General features: G+C 31.7%; 1 protein-coding gene across 1 annotated transcript; it reads right to left on the reverse strand.

Moving 5' to 3' along the window:
• Nucleotides 1-10,936: 10,936 nt before the first annotated feature.
• Nucleotides 10,937-18,238, reverse strand: LOC140432059 (uncharacterized; the record flags this gene model as incomplete). Its single annotated transcript, XM_072519906.1, has 3 exons — nucleotides 10,937-11,193; nucleotides 17,375-17,754; nucleotides 17,878-18,238. Coding segments are annotated over 3 exons (985 nt in total), but the record flags the coding sequence as incomplete, so codon positions are not given.
• Between the last annotated feature and the right edge of the window lie 725 nt (nucleotides 18,239-18,963).

Raw genomic sequence — 18,963 nt, forward strand, 5'->3', positions numbered from 1 at the left:
CAGCAACACAAGGGACTTGTCAATAAAGAAAATAGAATTGCACAAAATTATATCCATAGTATAAAAGTTAAAGAAGAAAAAGATTTTAAAACAAAATCATACCCAATACCATATAAATACAGAGAAGAAGTAAACAAAACAATTAATAATATGTTAGAAGATGGAATCATTGAGAAGGCAGACACACATTTTATTAACCCCATAGTAGTAGTACGAAAAAGATCAGGTGAAATCAGATTATGTTTGGATGCAAGGAATATTAACAAGATTACTGAAAAGCAATTTGAAGCACCAATGAGTATAGATGGAATATTAGGAAGAATTACAGGAATGTCATTTTTCACTAAAATCGATTTACAGCATAGTTTCTGGTTAATACCTCTAGAAAGAAAAAGTAGACAGTATACAGGATTTCAGATAGATGGAGTAGTATATCAATTCAAAGTAGTACCATTTGGACTTCAATCATCTTGCAGTGCTCTATGTAGATGTCTTCATGATATTTTGGATCAATATGAACATTTTGTAATTCACTACATTGATGATATCTTAATTTTTTCTAAAACGGCTGAAGATCATGAGAAACACCTAAAAATTATAATAAATAGATTAGACAAAGTTGGACTAAAAATAAATCAAGAAAAATGTACATTTTTTCAAAAAGAAGTCATATATCTAGGTTATAAACTTAACACTAAGGGAATCGAAATGGATCCAGAACGGACACAGGTCATTCAGGAATATAAAACACCACACAATTTAAGAACTTTAAGAGGATTTATTGGAATAATTAATTATTATAAAAGGATGATACCAGATCTAAGTATAAAAGAAATTCCATTACTTGAACTACTGAGAAAAGGTGTAAAATGGAGATGGGATCAGAGAAGAGAACTAGCATTCCAAGAAATTAAAAACATTTTTCTGTCAAATTTGAAAATATACTATCCTGACTACACACAGCCATTCATATTAAGAACAGATGCATCAATAGAGAGATTATCAGGGGTATTATTACAAATACATGATGGGGTCGAATACCCAATACAATTCATTTCAAGAATCACAAAGCCACATGAAAAGGGTTACTCAGTTTCAGAATTAGAACTAGCAAGTATAATACACTGTGTCACAAAATTAAGATTTTATTTGTTGGGTAATGAATTTACAATAGAAACAGATCACCAAGCTTTAACGTCTATATTAAATAACAAATATGGAAACAGTAGAATACATCGGTGGAGTCTAATACTTAGTGAATACTGCTTTGAAATCAAATACATTTCTGGAAAATCCAATATAGTGGCAGATGCTTTATCAAGGTTAGAAAATACACCACAAAAAGGGCAGCGAACAATAAAAATTGGATTAAATCAATTAGTAGAAAGTACTGGATTATATTCTAAAGAAGAAATTATAAGAGATCAGATCAATTTGAGTGAAAAACAAAAAGTCCTTAGGAAAGATGGGGTATATTATAAAATAATAAATGGCATAGAAGTATATGTAATAACTAGAACTTTAGCAAAGAAAATATTGAAAAATTTACATAACAATTATATGCATATTGGTTCAAGAAAGCTATGGATGCTATTTAGGGACAATTATTTTGCAAAGAATGACATAAGTATAGCAAAGGAAATTACTACCCAATGCCCAATATGTCAACTAAACAAAGAAAAGAATTTCAAAAACCAGAACACATATAAATCTAATGTTGTATATGAAAAACTAAATACAGTTTCCATGGATTTTATTTCAAATTTAGTTCTCAGTCCAACAGGAAAAAAGCATATACTAGTGATAGTTGATTTATATACAAAATTTATTAAACTATATCCCTGCTCTAGAACAAATGTTAAAACATTAAAATTATATATTAATCAATTTTTCGAAGAAATAGGACCATTTAGAAATTGCATAATAGATAATGCTACATATTTTAACAACCAAAAATTTCGGGCATTTTGTGAGAAAAGGGAACCAACATTCATTTTACAAGTATCAGACATCCTCAGGCAAATCCTGCAGAAAGATATATTAAAGAAGTTATAAAATATTTAAGGATACTGTGCCAAAATCAACACGAAACTTGGCAGCAACATATACCACAAGTAGAGTATTTTTTAAATAATACACATAATTTGAATACAGAGGAAGTACCAGAATATTTAATGTTTGGCCATATAGGAAACAGAAAGTGGATTAGTGAATATAATCAGGATATGTTAGAACAAGTAATGCAGAAAGTGAATAACCGAATTAGGAGGAAAGCTGAAAAATATATCAGAAGAACGCGCTATCTCAGAGTATATATCAGAAGACAAAATCGAAATATAAAAAAACCAATCACATTTCAAAAAGGAGACCTAGTGTTAATTCGTTCACTTAGAAAACGTAATGTTAAAGAAAACCGTTGTAAGAAATTACAACCAATGTTTGAAGGTCCATATACAATTGAAAATCAGAATGGACTAAATAGTTATGTGTTAATAGATGCAGAGAACAGACTAAGAGGCATATTTTCATATCAACGACATTTTTCAATATCATGAAGAGATTGAATAATGATTTCTATACCTTTAACACAAATATAATAACACTAATAACTTACTGATATATCCATTTTATTCAATAGACTGATTTGTTAAATGGTAGATGGTATAGATTTCATTATTTAGAATCAATTTGACATCATACTTGTTGAATTTTGTATATATGGAAATTAATTTGTACCCTAAAAATCATAATTGGGGTTAGACACAAATTTGATACTATAATTGCTATAAAAAGTCTTTCTAATAATAAAGTGAAAAAAAACTTACCAATTTATATTGATGAAGTTATTTTGAATGGAAATAATTCCTAGATTTTGTCTATAAATAAACAGAACACCATATCTATTATATTTTAATTAAGGTTATATTTATTCTCTGATATCGCATCCATTGCTTCATTTGACATGACAGTTTGACCATAGAATAGCCGAACTGTGATCCGTTGTTCTCTGTTTTGACATAGACAGCGAACAGGGATGTATTTAACACATTTTAAATAAAAAAAAAAAATTTTGATTTATTAAATTTAATAAGGTATGAGAAAATTAATATTTAAAAAAATAATAAGTAAATTATTTATTTTAAATATTATTTTTGGGGTATTGTGACAATTAGGGTTTATAGAAAATAATTTATAAGTTATATACTACATAATATTAGATATTTGGTTGGTTTTAAATAAGTTATATACTAGAGAATTTAATAAAAATATATTTATGTGAGGGCATTTTTAATAAATTAGCATATAATAATTATAAAAAGTTGTATTTAGTAATTTTAATGTTGTAATAGATTAAGTGAGCCATGTGCTTAGGCAACCAAAAATACTCTCGGAGATTGACAGATATTTATACTCTGAAGTGACGTTTAGAATATTTACGAATATAAAGTGGGTTATATAATATATTGTTTGAAATGTGTATTTTAATAAATTAGAGTGTTAGTTACTAATTAATTTATATTCTGATCTGAAAAGCCTAAATGTAAACAAAATTATTAATAGAAAAGAATGGAATTCTCTGGATCTCCGGAGATGGCCATGTTTGCGAAATGGTTTGTTCCAGAAAATTCATACAAGTATGAAATAGAACAAATTGGAACATGATCTCTTAGGAGATGGTTCTAGAATGTCCAAAAGATATAAATACCCGTGATTTGGATTCAAGATGGCAGTTTTTGAAAGTTTGTTAGTCAGAAAAGTTTTAGATAGTGCAGTCAGAAGAGTTTTAAGAAGTTTTAGAAGTTTTTAGTCAGAAGTCAGGCCAGTTTATTATGAAAGTTAAGTAGACACATTTAGTGAAGTAATATTGTTCAGAATTTTCAAGAAGTCAGTCAGAAAAGTTTAGTAAGAAATATGAAAGTTAGTTGGAGTCAGTGAATCAGGTACAAATAGTCAATTGTTTAATATAGTGAGTTAAAAGAAGATTAAAAATTATGCATATATTTAATGCACATTTATAATTATACACAAATAATTATTGAAGATTAAAAAAAAAGTATATTGGAAGAAATTAATTATATTATGGTTGGAGATAGTATAAATCAACTTATATATAATTGGATATTGCTATATTGAAAAGAGAATAATTATAAATGCTGTTTGCTGGTTTGGTTGGTGGTGTAGAAATGCTGGTGAAGAAACTATATCTTAAATTGGTAGAAGCTGATAATTGAAAAAAGTAATTTCACAAAAACAAGGATAACCGAAGTACGAAGACTTTCAGTGGTGATTAGAATATATATAGTGGAAAACAGTTCATTTAGGCATTCAGTGAAAGAAAGGTACAAAATTTGTTAATATAATTTAGTTAATGTCATAACATTTCAATTTTGAAGATAGTTTGTTTAAATTTTAGATTGTCTCTAGAATTTTAATTAGTTTTATAAGAATATCAGTTTAAAGATAGTTTATTTTAATTTACATTGATTAGGTTAGATAATATGTGTGTTTCATAATAGTTATAATAAGATAATTTAAAAAAGTACTTACAAGCTAATTCTTTGAGAACCGCGATAAAAACCCTATATTATTAAAAATACTCATGCTCATCATTCAAACAAAAACACATCATAACAATACATATATATATATATATATACATATATATATACATATATATATATATATATATATATATAGTATATATATATATATGTATATATATATATATATATATATATGTATATATAATATATATATGTATATATATATATATATACATATATTATATATATTATATATATTATATATATTATATTATATATAAATATATATTAACCTTTTGCTGATGAAAATTTAATACTTAAATCTTCATTTGGACATAATCTTCATTATGACATCAAAATACATTAGATTACCCATAAAAATCCTCATAAGTATAAGTGAATATTGCTGTATCTCATATAAAATTTATAGCGCGTTTACAACCCTCCTCATAGAGAAATCTATAAAATCTAAACGCGTCTGTGCAACAGTTGAAATAACGTTTTACTATATACTTTATGAGGCATAAATTTGTGTTGAATAAACTTTCAGATACGACCGTAGTAAAAGGATTTCTGCTATTTTCCACTCCGACTGGTTTTTGATCAAACAGACGACAAAGTATTGAAATGTCTGGGTTTCGCTGATGATATTATTTGATATAAACAAAAAAGAGTTGGTAGATGTTGCGTTCTACTAACCAGAACTCGCTAAAATACGCAGAAATATGAGTATTTATATGCAGAAAGCAAAACAACTTTTAATACAAGTTTTAAATTAATTAGTTTCCTGTTTACTTTTTTTTATTTAAACAAATACATACCTATCAACAACATAAAACAAAACAGTCAACAGTATACAGTGTCAATTTTAAACTTACAATGGGCTATATCCCACGAACAAAAGCTGATATCGAAAAATGCTTTAAAACCATTTCTAGGATAGTAAGGGGAACTAAAATGACATGAAGAGAACTCAGCTCCGTCAACCCCATTAGGCCCTACCCACCACAACCAAAAAAGTTTAAATTGTAAACCCCTACTGTCATACATCATGAAAAGACTATAAAAAATGCTATTCAATGGTATAAATAATAATTATACAGGGTAAAGCAATAATTGTGAAACTTCGACTAAATAGAAAATTTAATGAGGTTTTTGTTGATTCTGTTGATCCTGTATTATTGTTTATTATTGTTTAATAATTATACAGGGTGTTACTATCAGCCGGCTTACTATGACTTGTGCATTTGTATATTATTTTTAATGATAAGTGCCCGTCGGAATTTTTTTTTGTTAAATAAAAACTTAATATATCGTTTCTGCAAAACAAATTGAAAACATCTGTTTTTTGGGTTCTGTCACTTTAATAATTTTTGGTTTATTTGAGAATTTTAAATGTCATTAGTTTTCATCATTTGTACGATCGGTACTATCATTCAGCTAAAGTTTTCACGATGGTTTACAGTATACCTGAGTGCGTGGAGATCATTTTCATATATGCCTCCTAGAACCAGTGTTATTTACTATCTATCTATCTATATAAGGATTTTACAGCTGTCGCCGCCTTCCTTCTTTCAGCCACGTCTCCAGTCCTTTCTGTTCTGCTATTCTCCATCTCTAAGGTCTCGTCTTTCATGGCCTCGTCCACTTCATCCCTCCATGATCTTCGGGGTCTACCTCTTTTCCTCCTTCCTATTGGGCTCCAATCCGAATTCTTTGGCTTTCCACCTTGTATGATCTGTTCTTCTCACATGTCCATATAAATTAAACGTTTTTCTTCGATGTAGTATGTCTTGTTTTACTGCCATTCTTCGTTTTATCTCCTCATTTCTGATGCGATCCATTTTTTGTCACTCTGCAGCTTCTTTGCATGAACTCCATTTCAGTTGCTGTGATTTTGGACCTGTTTCGTTTATTTATTACCCAATTCTCTGCTCCATAGGTCAATATACTGCGTACCAAGGTGTATACATTCTCTTCTTTGTATTTCTGGTATCTGTCTATCCCACAGTACCCCGTTCATTGTTTAATACATGTTCTTGTCTGTGCTAATCTGCTGGTTATCTCTTGCTCGGTGGTTCCATTTTTTGAGAGTATGAATCCTAAATATTTGAATTTGTCAGTGCCGTTAATGTTCCTATTATCGTCCATTTCCAAGTTTCTCACTGGTTTTTGCTCTATTGTTAAATATTCGGCCTTTTCTTCGGTTATTTACGAACAGCTCAAAGATATCATGAAAGGCATATGGACAAATATGTAAGTCGCGTGTAGATTCGCGAATGAAGAATCCCAAATTGGGTCCTTAGAAATTATGCGATAGAGCCTACTGCATCAACACGTCAAGTATCTGTATTGACAGGACTTCACATGAGTCGATTATAAAGGTGTTGAAATTACATAAGTTTCACCCTTACAAAACACAAATTCCAGACCGACTAATTAAGTTTTGTGAACTCATGACTGAAAAGTATTCATTTGACTCTCGACCTGCAAACATCGATACGATTAGGCGAAAGTTTATAGTGGTGATTAAAAACGGGCTCGGCCTCGTTCTTATCGTCATTAACGTGTATCAAGTGGATATACTATCTATAAACTATTTAAAAATTAAAATATACAGTTTAACAATTAAAATGAGTGCTCCACCAGATTTATCGGTGAGTGTTCCTTTTCATACTGCTACTGTTAATGGTCAACCCTTAAATATTCGATATCAGCAACAACAAATTCAACCAAAATGCTCAAAGTCCTTTTTCCACAAATTAATACCCAAAATTCGGCAAAAATTTAAACAACCCACCAAAAACAATATATTATGTTCCTAACCAAGTACTATCACCATTTTCCTCCAAACTGTCAATACAATCCTATAATAAATCCCACATTATCTACACCTCAAAATGAATTTTGATTCTATTGAGTGGCCACCGAGGTCACCAGACTTACCGCCACCTGACTTTTTTCTATGGGGTTACCTCAAGTTAGTTGTTTATACCAAAATTTAATTTGGTTTGAATTTCCAAAAAAAAACGCAAAATCATTATTAAAAAAATGAAGAATCGAAGCAGTGATTACGTTATTACATATCCATAATTTCTTCAAGACTCTTATTAAAAAAAATTCATCAAGTAGACTGTTAACGTAAGAACGTTCTCAGTTCGACCAGTTAAAATCATGCTATCCTAGATTTCAATCGTTGTGGCAAATTCAGGTTTAAATTATCTTTATATTTGTGTACGTTAAGATTTTGCTTATATCGGTTAGATGTATCACAAGTCGTGTTAAGTACGACCTATCAGGATACTTAACATTGGGTTCATGTCTTGCAAAGCCTAAAAACCATAACACACCGGTATATGAGCACAAGTAACCACAGTTCGGGCATAAAATTGGACAGGTACAGTAGTATCCGCTAGTCGGGTCTTCTGCAGGCTCATCTTTATTATTCTCTTTAACAACCATGTAGGAAATGAATATTGGTGTTTTGAAGCTTGTCAAGACCTAGACAATATCGCCTGTCGACAAAATATAGCGATCACGTGCTACAACTAATGTTGGTTGTAAAACATGCCTACTTTTGTGCATTGAATAAGATTGTCAAATACTTGAAAACAGTTGCTTTAATGTAAGTGTTGCTGATGATTTGATTCCTTGGTACTGCTTGGAGCCCGATGTATTGTACAACAAACCTTTGTATTAGTGATATTCTAACACGATTTACTATTATACTAACATATTGTCTGCTATTATAACTAAACAAATTCAAGAGAAAACTGTCACTTAAACCTTGTCTCACTTGCATAGAAACATCAATAAATTCCTTTTGTTTATGTATCTATATGATCATTTTCGAAAACGGACTCAAAATAAGTAAATAGTTGCTCAAAATGTTTTTTTATTTCTTAGTAGCACAAATTCTAAGCTCGCCTAAAAACGATGTTTATTCTGGACTTTTTAATTTTATATGGCCGATTCATGAAACGTAGACCAGGTAATAAAATATCAAAAACTAGGCCCTTTTCATTGAAATGTCCTACACAGAACACAGACTCTCTGACGTTGTTAGGTATGAAAATATTTTTATAAAAATGTTGACAATACAAAACATTGACAGTCGCTGAACATTATTGGTATCATTGCAAAATAAACATTCAACATTAACTGTCTGTTAATAAATTCAGCCTAAGGCAAGTCGGATTCTCTTCCAGCAACAGCATTTCATTTCCAATGGAATTATTACAGTAAATGCATAACTTTAAAGTTTCATTCAACTCTAATGATGTAAGATTCAGGAATTAATTGTTTACCGCATGGGAAACTCGCAACCTAGGCAGTCTGTGAGCCATTTTATTTTTTTGAATCCAAAATGATCTCTAAATATTTATTGAAGTTTATACTAACAACATGAATATTATTAATTCACAAATAGCTGACAAATGCTTTTTTACAAATATTTTGAATCAATTTTTTCAAAGAAAGTTGTGAGTTTTATTGTTGTACATTGGCTCCCGAGGTTCCGAGGTTTCGGAGGAACTTTTCCATATTGTTAACCATGGTACTCACCGTTTCTGATGGGTCGTTCGTAAAATCTAGTTGAAAATAATTATTTATTCAAATTTAATTAAAAAAAACCGGAAGGTCAAGTAAACAATTAATGTTGTGGATATAAAAGCAAGACAGTTAAAAAAGCTAAGAGAATCTACGACGTTTGTAAAACTGTTAAGAACTACTATAAACAAAAACATATGTTAAACCACAATGACTGCTAAAGCCGTATGGGGATATGATAATAGTACAATAAGAAAAATAATATATAAATGTTAAGGACTACATTGTACTGAATACACTGTACACCAGAATAATAACCAATCGATTGGAAGCAAAATTTGAGCTATATCAGCCAAGAGAACAGACTGGTTTTCGCCCAAACTACGGTACAAATGACCACCTACAGTGCATAAAAGTCTTGACTGAAAAATCAATTGACTTCAATAGAGCTCTAGTTCTAACATTTATAGACTTCCATAAAGCGATTGATACTATCGAACTACCCGCACTTCTAAAGGCATTGGAAGAGTGTCGAATTGATCATAGGTACACCGATATTATAGAAAATATATACAGAAATGCTACAACAACTATAAATCTGCACGGTCCTACCAATAAGATACATATCAGGAGAGGTATTCGACAGGGAGATACTATGTTGCCTAAGTTGTTCATTACTGTACTTGAACATGCTTTGAAGTCACTGGAATTGGAAAGTAAAGGAATAAATATTGATGGTGAGATGCTTAGTCTCTACGATTCGCAAATGATATTGTTTTGATTTCAGATGACCTAAAGGCTGCCAGTGATATGTTGAATGAACTCAGCGATGCAGCACGTAAAGTAAGTCTAAATTTCAACTACCAAAAAACAAAAATGATGACTAATTTAGTTCTGAGCCATCCTTTAAGGGTAGAAGACGTCAAAATTGAAATTGTTGACAGCTACATATACCTTGGACATACGGTAAAAATTAGCAGAGATAATCAAACTGCTGAGCTGATAAGAAGAATAACACTGGATGGGCAGTATATGAAAGACTGTGTGATATTTTTAAAGGTGATATACCTATCAGCTTAAAAAGAAGAGCCTTTAATCAGTGTGTCCTGTCTGTCCTTACATATGGCGCAGAGACACTTACCCTAACAAGGACATTTACACGAAAACTACAAGTGAAGCAACGTAGAATGGAAAGATCATTGTTAGGCATAACGTTGCGAGATAGGGTAAGAACGAAGAAATCCGTAGAAAAAGTGGTGTAGAAGACATTATAAAACACATAGCCAAAATTAAATGGAGGTGGGCAGACACGTCGCTAAAATGAAGGATAATCGGTGGACCAAAAAAATCTTGGAGTGGAGACCGAGAGCGGATAGACGAAACACGGGAAGACCACCCACAAGATGGACTGACGACATAAAGAGGATTTGTACCAACTGGATTGCAGCAGCGCAAGATAGATCTAAATGGAGGTTTTCGAGGAGGCCTATATTCAGCAGTGGACGACTATAGGCTGATAATGATAATGATGATGATTAAGGACTACATTGCTACTCTAAGACTTATACAATTTACACGTTTTGAAAATATTTTTTATTTACCTTAAATAACACTTACCTGATCTCTGACTTTTAGTAGACCCATAGCTTTTGACAGTCACTGGTCTGCACGGCCCAATTCCATTACCATACAAAACCCTTCCATGTAAATTATGCAGACCACCATTCAGCAATGCAAACTGGTCATAATCCTTACCATCCATACCTCTCCCCAATATCGGCACTGAATTCTGCGTACCAAACTTATTTTTCATTTTTAATTTCTCGTAATACTTCTCTGGAGGATTTAGTATATATTCTAAACTTTTTGTACTTTTCGTGTTGGAGCTTTTCTTGCACACTTCTTGTGCCTGTGATGGTCTGATTCCTGCGTAAATCCTCGTTGATGCAGCGTGTCCATTATGGACGGAGTACTTCCCACGTTCGGGCAGTAGCATTTGTTGCTTTCTGCGCAGGAGTCGGTGTCACATTCGCAGAATACTATGGAGGAATCTCTGTTACATTTACAAATTTCTTCTTTTCTGCACATTAAATTACTGCACCTAGAAGAACGTAATATATTGAGAATATAAAAAATAAAGTATGTAATAGAAAAAAGAGTATTTTTTGAAAATACATGCTTAACATCAGTGTTTAATAACCATTTTTGTGCCACGCCCCACCTTAGCTATTCTAATTCTAAAATTCTTATATGCCCCTCTGTAACATACACAATTTTTGATTTTTAAAAATTGAATTGTTCACTTAAGAAACTTAAATGGAAGGTTTTAGGAATAAAACGCTATACAAGAGGCATATATAGCATTAAAAGAATCAGCTACATAAATGGGTTTAATAATAAACACCAACAAAACAAAGAATATGAAAATAAGCACGCAACCACAATCCTACGGCAACTTGTTATAGAAAATGACGTCATCGAAGCAGTGAACGAATTGGTATACCTGGGAGCGCTCTTTAACTCTTAAAATAATACACGGCCAATAGATGCTATTTTGGGCTCAATCTCCTCATTAAATCCATAATTATTTTAAGAAATACAAAAATACTACAAAACAATAATACGCCCAGTCCTAACATATGGTTCAGAGGCCTGGACTCTAACAAAAAGTAATAAAAGATATCAGGATATTCCGAAAAAAAAAAGTACTAAGGCGGGTCTGTGGAGCAGTGAATAACAGTAGAACGTGGAGAAGACGATACAGCTTCAAACTTTATAGAATATATCAAAAACCAGATATCGTAAAACATATTAAGATAGGACCTCTGAGGTAGATAGGGCATGTAATGTTGATGGAACAAAATGACCTAGCTAGAAAATGCTCCTTGATAGACCCATTGGTCAGAGAAGAGGAAGACCCAAAACAAGGGTCCTTGATAACATCGATGAAGACATGAGAAATATGGGTATACGTGCTTAGCGGAGAAAGGCGATGGATAGGGAAGACTGGAGAGAAATTCTTGAAGAGACTAGGACCCACTCTAGCTATTCAACAAATTGTTTTCCAATATCTTCACTTATTTCGTCTATTCTTCTGCTAACAGTGCTGTTACTGAGTGGCATAGTTTTACCTTTGTCATCTTTTTCAAGAGCCGTTTTAAAAAATGCTGTTATTGACAGTTTTGTAAGATTTTCTCCTATAGTATGAATTTTTTAGTTTTAGCGATGAATAAAGAAATACGCGCTCAAGCGTGTATTAAATATCAATCTAGTTATCAAATTGTAGCATGCAGAAAATTTCTTAAAATTATCTAATATTCAAGTATAAAAATTTTCAGTATGCTCCTGGCCCGAGTATAAATATTTCCCTGTTTCTCTGTTTGTATTGTGATGTAAAGAGAAGAATTCCAAATTCCAGTCATAACTTCGCCGAAACTATGGTTTTATTTATTTGTACGCTTAGTTCTACAATTTTAAAAACTGGAACTAATTCAAGATCATTTTGCGATATAGTTTGAACAAGAATTTTGGGTTGGCGAGAACGGGTTAGAGGGGAAAAGTGGTGGCATAGGAGCCGGCCGGTACATGGGAGGTCGAATGAATTCAAGTTTGAGGTTTGAAAAGATGGGCGATTGAAGCAGTCGTGTTTAGATGAGTCAGAAAAAAACCGGCAAATTTGTTAAAAAAATGATTTTTACTGAAAGTAATGTATCTGCTTAAATAATAATAATCACTGGCTTTTGTTGTATGCAGTCTCTCATATGAGATATTTGTAACACGGCGATTACAACAAATTTGGAAAATACCCACGTGTTCCAGTTTTTTAGAAGCCAAGTCCAAGGTTTGCATTTAGTGCCACTTCAACCTCACTTTTGTTTTTCCCTGGTCGTCGTTCCAGACTATAGATGCAGTTTATTTTGTTCGTGTGTCAGAGATTCCCAGTCCAGTTCTACTCCCAGAAATTTTAGTAAGTCCAGTTTACCACTCAAGTGCATTTTAGTGAAATCAAGGTAACTTTTTTTTGTTTTAAACTTTTAAAAGAAGAATAAACATTTTTAATAATAATTTGCTTTCATAACAATTGAAAATAATTAGTAATAATTAAAATTGTAGGTATGTGTTAGTGCGTGGCCATAGCTGACATAATTTATTCTCAGTTTTAAAATTCAAGTACGCGCTATCTCAGAGTATTTTTTGACATTAGTTTGTTTTGTTCTTAGAAACAGGTTAACCTCTATGAATAATCTCATTTAAAAGATATGTCTTTATTTGTAATAATTTATTTCTGTCACATATTATAGCCCAGTAACGTTTGTAAGTATTGTAGTATCTCCGACTTCTAAGAGTTTGTAAACGGATAGGACATACTAAGTTTTTCCTCTTTGTTATTTTGGTATAAATCTTTGTAACTATTAATATAGTATTTTTGTGCCATTTATATTTGTAACTGTTTGTGATGAGACAACAATAAATGTTTAATTTATTTCTCTAAACCATTTTGTTTACTTATTTAAAAAAAAGTTTGAAACCTCTATTTTGGGTTTTTTAGGAGATTTCTTAAGGACTTTTCTTTCATCCTGCAGGAAGTTTCCTCGAAGCGGTGTCCTTATTTCAAATAGCTAGAGGGAACTTTTGTGTTTTGTTTGCCAATTTGTCCAGGAGGATCATGTAAGTACCCCTTTGTTTCATTTTTTTGTAGTTGCCCCAATTCAATTTCCTTGCCATTCACTTATCCATGACCCCAGCTCTCCAAAAAAACCCTGAGCACCGTTCGCATAAGTTTCGATTTGTTTTGCTTGCCATATCTCTACACCAATAATTTCTGTTTCCAATTTTCAACCTCTTATAATAGTACCCTATGTGGTAGGCAAAATATTTCGTTAGAAAATCAATATTTCATAACTAGCCTCAAAAACACGATTATTAGTTGAAGTATGAGCAGTAAATAGAGATTTTATGTTGATTATTTTTTCAAAATTTTGTTTAGTTTTAAAGTAATTGAAATCTGAATTAATATGAGCACTGTATTTTGCCTTCAAATGCGCCTCAAGACGATCTCGTTCATTATTTCGTTGGTCAAGCATTGCTGGTATAAAAGAAAAAAAGGAATCTACTCATCATGGACGGCAAGTGTGACTCCAAATTTTAAATATTTCTTCGAACATTGACGAGTTATTTTCTTGCTTGCACCACTCATTTTAGTATGGGCTATAACAAATTAATATAAGATCATTTAAAAACTAAAATTAAAGTATTTGTTAAAATTAATTTAATGTGACATAGAGTAAACGTATACTATAAAATGCATATTTATTTTAATGTATATAGGGTGTTTCAAAAAAAGGTAACCCCGTCTCTAGAGTAGGTAAAAAACTGAAAAATAATTGGGGTTTGCTTAGTAAAAAATTTTTGTAACGCCATCCGTTTTCAAGATACGCATTTTTTACGATTTTGCCGAAACTACTGGCAACATTGTAATGAAATTTTATACGAATACGTTCTGCAAGCTGATACATCCCATGAATTTGTTTTTATATCTGATTCTCATAGAGGGCGCTAGTTACACGGATCGTACTAAGTATTAGTCAATATAATTTTTTTAAGAGTATAATTATTAATCAAAATTTCACGTAAACTTAAACATCATTCAATTTTACACGAAAAAGGTACTCTTGGTAAAACTCGATACTGTGTACCGTTTTCGGAATATTTAGATTTGAAAATTATGAACGCGCTATCTCAGAGTGTAGTAATGATAAAGTTCCAATAGGTATACCTCTATTTTCTCCAAGTGTGCCATGGAAATCTGACATTTATTGATTGTTATGACGATAAAACAACACTAGTTAGAGTTTTGAAACCTTGTTATTTGTAAAATCAAATCAAAATGTACTCAAATGTTGAATACACTAACATGTTATTAACCTTAGTCGAATGTTTAGGATGTTCTAGTGCAGCTGTGACACGTTATGCAGAAAAGTTTCCTAGAAGAAACTTACCAAGTAAAAAAACATTTAGAGCCGTTGAACGACGTTGTCGAGAAACTGGGAATGTGAGACCAAATAAAATAAATTCTGATAGACCAAGAACAACAAGAACAATTAATAAAGAAAATAATATTTTAAGTTTACTTGATCAAGATCCAACAGTTAGCGTAAGGAATATAGCAAGAAAAACAAATACTTCTTCTTCAAGTACTTGACGGATACTGAAAGAACAGCAATTACATCCTTATCATTACAGACAAGTCCAAGAGCTCTTGCCAGATAATCTACCGGTTAGAGTGGATTTTTGTGAAACATTGCAACAAAGGACAGCCCACAATCCAAATTTTTTAAAATGCATTCTTTTTACGGACGAGGTCACCTTTACGCGACAAGGTATGTTTAACTCCCATAATGCACACTACTGGTATGATGAGAATCCACGAGTCAAAAGGGTATCACATTACCAACACTCATTTAAAGTTAATGTTTGGGCAGCAACTTTAGGTAACAAATTAATAGGTTATCATATTCTACCTAGAAATTTAAATGGTGATATATATCTTGATTTTTTAAACAATTCCTCATTCGAGATATTAGAAGATTTAACGCTAAACGAGCGAAGATCTTTATTTTTTATACACGATGGAGCTCCACCACACTTTGATAGAAGGTGTCGTAACTGGTTAAGTAATCATTTTCCGAATCGATGGATTGGTAGAGGTGCAGAAGCTCCGATTCATTGGCCTCCTCGGTCATGCGATTTTAACCCTTTGGACTACGCAGTTTGGTCGTATGTTAAGGAAAAAGTCTATGCTACAGAGGTAAATTCACGCCAAGAATTGGAAGAAAGAATTCAACGTCAATTTAATGACATCATAGCTGATCCCCTACCGTTTAGAAGGTTAATGGAATCTTTACAAAAAGAATAGACTTGTGTATTCGCGAAAACGAAGGTTATTTTTAACACTTACTGTAATTGAATTTTATTTTATGTTCTTAGTCATTAATTTAATTTTCTTCTTGTGAGGTTCGTTTAATTACTAACTATTTTATAACAGCATCAATTATTACTTCATAATTTTCAAATCAAAATATTCCGAAAACGGTACACAGTATCGAGTTTTACGAAGAATACCTTTTTCGTGTTTAAAATTGAATGATGTTTAAGTTTACTTGAAATTTTGATTAATAATTATACTCTTAAAAAGTTATATTGACTAATACTTAGTACGATCCGTGTAACTAGCGCCCTCTATGAGAATCAGATATAAAAACAAATTTATGGGATGTATCAGCTTCCAAAACATATTCGTCTAAAATTTCATTACAATGTTGCTAGTAGTTTCGGCAAAATCGTAAAAAATGAGTAAAATTTTTTTTTCTTCAACGCCCTGTATCTTGAAAACGGATGGCTTTACAAAAATTTTTTACTAAGCAAACCCCAATTATTTTTCAGTTTTTTACCTACCCTAGAGACGGGTTACCTTTTTTTGAAACACCCTGTATATTTATTATACTGCCTCCTCAAAATAATATATTTTTTCGATTGAACAAAATTTTCTGGAGAATTATGCTTCTAAAATTAAAATAAATAAAAATGAAATCAAATAATTAAATGTAATGGATTTTGACAAGAGATATGACCTTGTAAATAAACTTGTGTACTGTATCGGCATGACTCATAGCTCTTGTCAAAATCCATTACCTCTACCAATAATATCTATGCAATGTGTATATTTATTAAATTAATGAGCTTTTACAACAGTTTGGACGGACTTATTTTCAAATTCACACCAACTGAATGCTGTGAAACACAACACAACAGAAGTTGCGATGGGCCCTTCAGGTGTAAACAACTGCATTGTTTAGCTAGATTTTAAGACTTTTATTCGACACCAAATACCCAGTTGATATTTTGGTCTCGTCTAGCGAAATTACACCCAATAATAATTATTTACCGCAATTATTTAAGAATTTGCTTTTTTCGTTAAATTTTGCACCGAAATGTAGCATTGCATTTAAATGGCCCGAAGCAGAAGGATTAAACTCGTGTCGAGTCCATTTTCGATTTGTTCCCTTAACCAATCAAATTGTCCCATGTGGGGCGTGGGCTCTAAGTTGTGAAACACTGCTTTACCTGATTAAAAGAGTGTGCACTTTTATTATTATTTCGACAAAACATGTTATTTTAAACTTAAAAATGCAAAAAAGAGAGAAAGAACAGAAAAAAATTGTTATTGTTAAAAGACAAATAATTGATTAAAGATAATGTAAGAGAAAAAAGAAAAAAATTACTTTAATTTCCTTGATGTATTTTTTTGACCCAAACTACAGTAACATTTATCAGCTGAGACACAAGTGCAAGTGTCAGAGTCATAGGAACATTCCGAACATGATACGTATCCAGATGAAGAATTTCTATTTTGATTTTGAAGCAGGGTGAACCCCTGGGATCGCGCTCGGGTCTTCTTTAGGGAGAAAAAATCACTCTCCTCGCTAGTACTTGCTCTGTCTTTTCTAGATTTTTTCCTGTAGCCCTGTTTTTTATTAGGGTTTAATTCTTCTTTTGGACGGAATTGTCTCGTGTCGTAGGAGGAGGTAGAAATTGAACTCTCTGGAAGCTTTGAATCTATTTGTGGTGGAACATCTGCGGATTCTTTGATACTAGAATTACTCTGAAATTTAAAAATAAACGATGCTAGTAATGATATTATATCAACAACATTGATAATAACTTTGCAAAAAGTAGTAGAAAATAAATTTATAAACATTTTTATATCTTCTACTATACTATTTACCTGTTTAATTTTCTTCTTAATAGTTATCTTTAAATTTTTTTGAAAAATATGCTTCAGTCTCCTAAATTTTCCTCCAATACTTATTCGGTGTTTCTGCTGCGGTGCTCTCCTCAACAACTTTTTCTTCTGCCTTCTCATAATTGACTTAGATCGTTGATATAATTCATCTTTCGTAAGCGTTACAGACAATTTAAGAAGAAATTCTTTGTAAATGGGTTTGAGATCATTGAAGGACATGCCTTCGGGGTCAATGATAACGCTCAGGATGTCATCTAAGGAATGGAGGCCTTCTTGCATGGACAGCTCGTTAAATATTTCTTTGAAGCCAAGTGGGGATCCTCCGCTACCTTGGTCATTGCTTCTGAAACAACAAATAATGCTAAGATACGTATGAACAAAGATTTGACATTAAAAATGCAAAACCTAATTAAACCTTAAGGTGGCTTTTTAAAACTGAATAAAATTGTATGTAATTTATCAATAGGTATACAAAGTGTAATTTACAGAAAATATATCTGTTGGTGTTTCTGGCTACAGGGGCTCCTCAACAGCTAATTCTTTAAAAACCTTTCCCTAACGTACTCTTCAGCAGTAATCAAACAGCCACTACCCAATTTTCCAATTTAAGAAAAGGCGGTTGTATTTTGTAGGCGGTTGTAGGTGGAATAAAAATATCAGTAAAAATCATAGAACAACCAAAAAAAATTGTTTTCTGAATATCTAACAATGAAGTCTGTATTTACATTGCGAGTAAAAATATTATGGATTATTATCTAGAAAATTCATACATCAGATCACGTTATTAAAGCACATAATTGATTATACCAACAATGAAACTGCTGCTATTAAATGTATGTCCAGAAATTGTACATATTGTCATGGAAGAATATCTTAAACACTTTGTTTAAATGCCTTATTTTACCTGCCCTTTCTTCAAGCTGATATTCAAGATTTTTTGTCTACAATATTTATTGCCATGTCTTGAGTTTTCGAAGGCAATTATTTATTTACTAGGTGAACTGAATATCCTATCATTTATTATCATATATTTTTGTACTTCTTACAAAATACTCTGAGATAGCGCGT

This window comes from Diabrotica undecimpunctata, unplaced genomic scaffold (assembly GCF_040954645.1).
Source record: "Diabrotica undecimpunctata isolate CICGRU unplaced genomic scaffold, icDiaUnde3 ctg00002698.1, whole genome shotgun sequence".
NCBI classification, from domain to species: Eukaryota; Metazoa; Arthropoda; class Insecta; order Coleoptera; family Chrysomelidae; genus Diabrotica; species Diabrotica undecimpunctata.